The sequence below is a fragment of the Cynoglossus semilaevis genome, chromosome 1 (genome assembly GCF_000523025.1).
Source record: "Cynoglossus semilaevis isolate Cse_v1.0 chromosome 1, Cse_v1.0, whole genome shotgun sequence".
Classification (NCBI taxonomy): domain Eukaryota; kingdom Metazoa; phylum Chordata; class Actinopteri; order Pleuronectiformes; family Cynoglossidae; genus Cynoglossus; species Cynoglossus semilaevis.
Window position 1 is genome coordinate 4,417,650 of NC_024307.1, and position 2,530 is coordinate 4,420,179.

General features: G+C 44.3%; 1 protein-coding gene across 1 annotated transcript in view; it reads left to right on the forward strand.

Moving 5' to 3' along the window:
• Nucleotides 1-818: 818 nt before the first annotated feature.
• Nucleotides 819-2,530, forward strand: part of LOC103391739 (pleckstrin homology domain-containing family G member 3) — a 19,486-nt gene continuing 17,774 nt past the window's right edge. Inside the window, exon 1 of the mRNA XM_017037298.2 lies at nt 819-1,688. Coding sequence (XP_016892787.1) covers nt 1,170-1,688 — 519 coding nt within the window. The 5' untranslated portion in view covers nt 819-1,169. The remainder of the gene's footprint in view (nt 1,689-2,530) is intronic.

Here is a 2,530-nt window from a genome sequence, read left to right on the forward strand (position 1 = left end):
GTCACAAAGTCCAGATCTGTTGGCCATAAAAACTAAATTATGTTTATCTTTTCTATCTTAAAATAATTAAATCGAGGTTTGAAACCAGACATTCAGCCCATTAACGTGTGATGCCTTGTCGATTTCTGTTTATTATCCTGGTTTTAAATAACATCACGACAGTCTTTTTTGTTTTGTTTTTTTGCTGCATAAAATGGTTTTGACGCGGTGCTCAGTGTGCACTTAGTGCCCCGTTCTCACACACCTCTGACTTCTTATATGTAGGAAACATTTGTCAGGAAAAGTCCCCATCTGGCCAGGAAGGATATGAAACCGAATATGGATTCCATTTCTTTTAAATTCAGGCGTAGCTCGGTGAGGACGTATAAACAAACCTCTAGATGCCTTTCTTTTTTCTTTTTTTTTTTCTTCCCATAACTTTTCCCTCCTTCTGTTTTTCCAAGCCTCAGCCTTCGCCAGGCAGGAGAACAAGAGGAAATGGCTGGGTTTTCCATAGAATATGTTGTGTTTCAATTATGTCCATGTCAGTAATGATTTGAGCGAAGCCTTTTACTGTGAAACACCTCGTCTGTGCCTCAGTCCGAGACTATAAACACAAAGCGCGGGGCTTTTTATTGATTCATGAGCTGCAGTCTGTTGTAGTAGCTTGATTTTTGTTCCAGAATGAAATGTAACAGAAGTTGGACCGAGACGTTCAAGCATCACAGCTGTTCTGTGTGGTCTTATTAAAATCTGGAGGAACTTTCTACATGGAAAGCCAGACCTTGAGTGTGATAGGTATCATTTTCAATTATTGTTGGGTTTTTTTTTTTGCTTTATGTAGATGGAAAAAAAACCTAGCGTAGCTGCAGTGTCACCACCTGCAAAAGACACGAGGCAGTCTTGGAAATGTGAAAGTAAAAATGATGATTGATTGGGGAAAAAAAGAGCAGGAAAGAGCCGTTCTGTTCCAGTAAAAAGTATTTTTTGGAGTACTCAGCACTCACCCTCTTCATGGAGCAATAATGTTTCTGTTATCTTGGAGTGTTGTAGAATGTCAAAGCCAGCTGTATGTCTAAACACTGTCTAACCAGAATTCAAATTCTCAGTTGACACTTCATTCTTTCATTTTAACACTTTGTTTGTTTTTTTTCTCTCTCTCTCCTGTCCCAGAATCTCTTCAGTCGTCCATGCCCCTCTGCAACAGTGAACATGACCAGACAAACGCTGACCTGGGTCCAGATTGTTACAGCCGGCTGTGTGAAGAGCCACTGGATGCGGAGACCGAACGTCCAGTGAGCCTGGTGTCCACCTTGTCCTCTGACTCGTCGTCTCGTGATAGTCGCAGCCTTTTTGGCAGCACCATTACTCTTCCTGTATCCACCACGCCGCCTCTACCATGTGGGGAGGACATAGACTTGGAGCTGAGCCCAGCTGAAGGGCAGGCTGGAGATCACAGTCCCTACACAGCGAGTACCAGGAACCACTGGCTGGAACGGCTGGAGTCCAAGGGGATCAGCAGCCAGTGGAACAAAAACAATGATGTCTCCAACAGGAAGGCGAGTCCCGAAATACCTCACATCCATGCCTCCCCTGTCGTCACCAGCGCCATGGCTCCGAACCCGAACCTGACCTACGCCGACCGCGTCGTCATGGAGCTCATTGAGACGGAGCGCATGTACGTCAAGGATCTGAGCAGCATTGTGGAGGTGAGCGGGCATCAGCTGCTGTTCAAACTGAATTTTCCTAAACTCTGGGCCAAGTATTCACTGAAAATCAGTCCCTGATATTTGAGAGAGTTATTAATTAAGTCTCCAAGTGTATGTGAAACACATGTTTTTCTTGGCTTCATGTGCAGCTGTGACTCAGCGTCTACGGCTGAGGCAATTAACTGTATCTGGTCAGCCCCGAGCCACAAAAAAAGGAAATTATGTTCAATATCTGATAAGAAACTTTTTTTTTGTGGCCACAAATTGGTCTTGTACTTGTGAATCATCCAGTAGATGAGTTTATTTAATTTTCCAGCTGTTGTCCTGATACGCTGCCATCAGAGTAAATTATTCAAATGGCAAATATGTGTCTGCACTTGACAATCCTCTGCTCTGTTTAAAGATTTCCAGCCAATAGAACTGAAGGCTGCGGTGTTTATGATGTGGTCGTTGTGTCTTTGCATAAACCATTCTGTATATTTACAAAGTGGTGAAAATTTACAGCCTGTGAAGACCAGAGTTGTGGTCTGAGCTCATATCTGGAGTTCAGATACAGTTAAACTGGGTCACAGGGCTCTGAGAAAGACGGAGAAGACAAGTTAACTCCCATGATTGGGTAGAAAAAAAAACCCAGGGATGACTTTGTAATCTAGAAGTCCCAGACTCAGAGGTCCACCTGGCCTTGGGTCCCTCTGTGTTTTGGCCTGGAAACAAGAGCGCTGTGCTGTCAAACAGCTTCTGCTGCACTGCTGGTAATATCCTCAACACGTGAAGCGTTTCACAGACTGGCTGGCGGTAAAACGACCAGCACCTCTCCTCATCTTGTCTCCGACGGTGCTGGC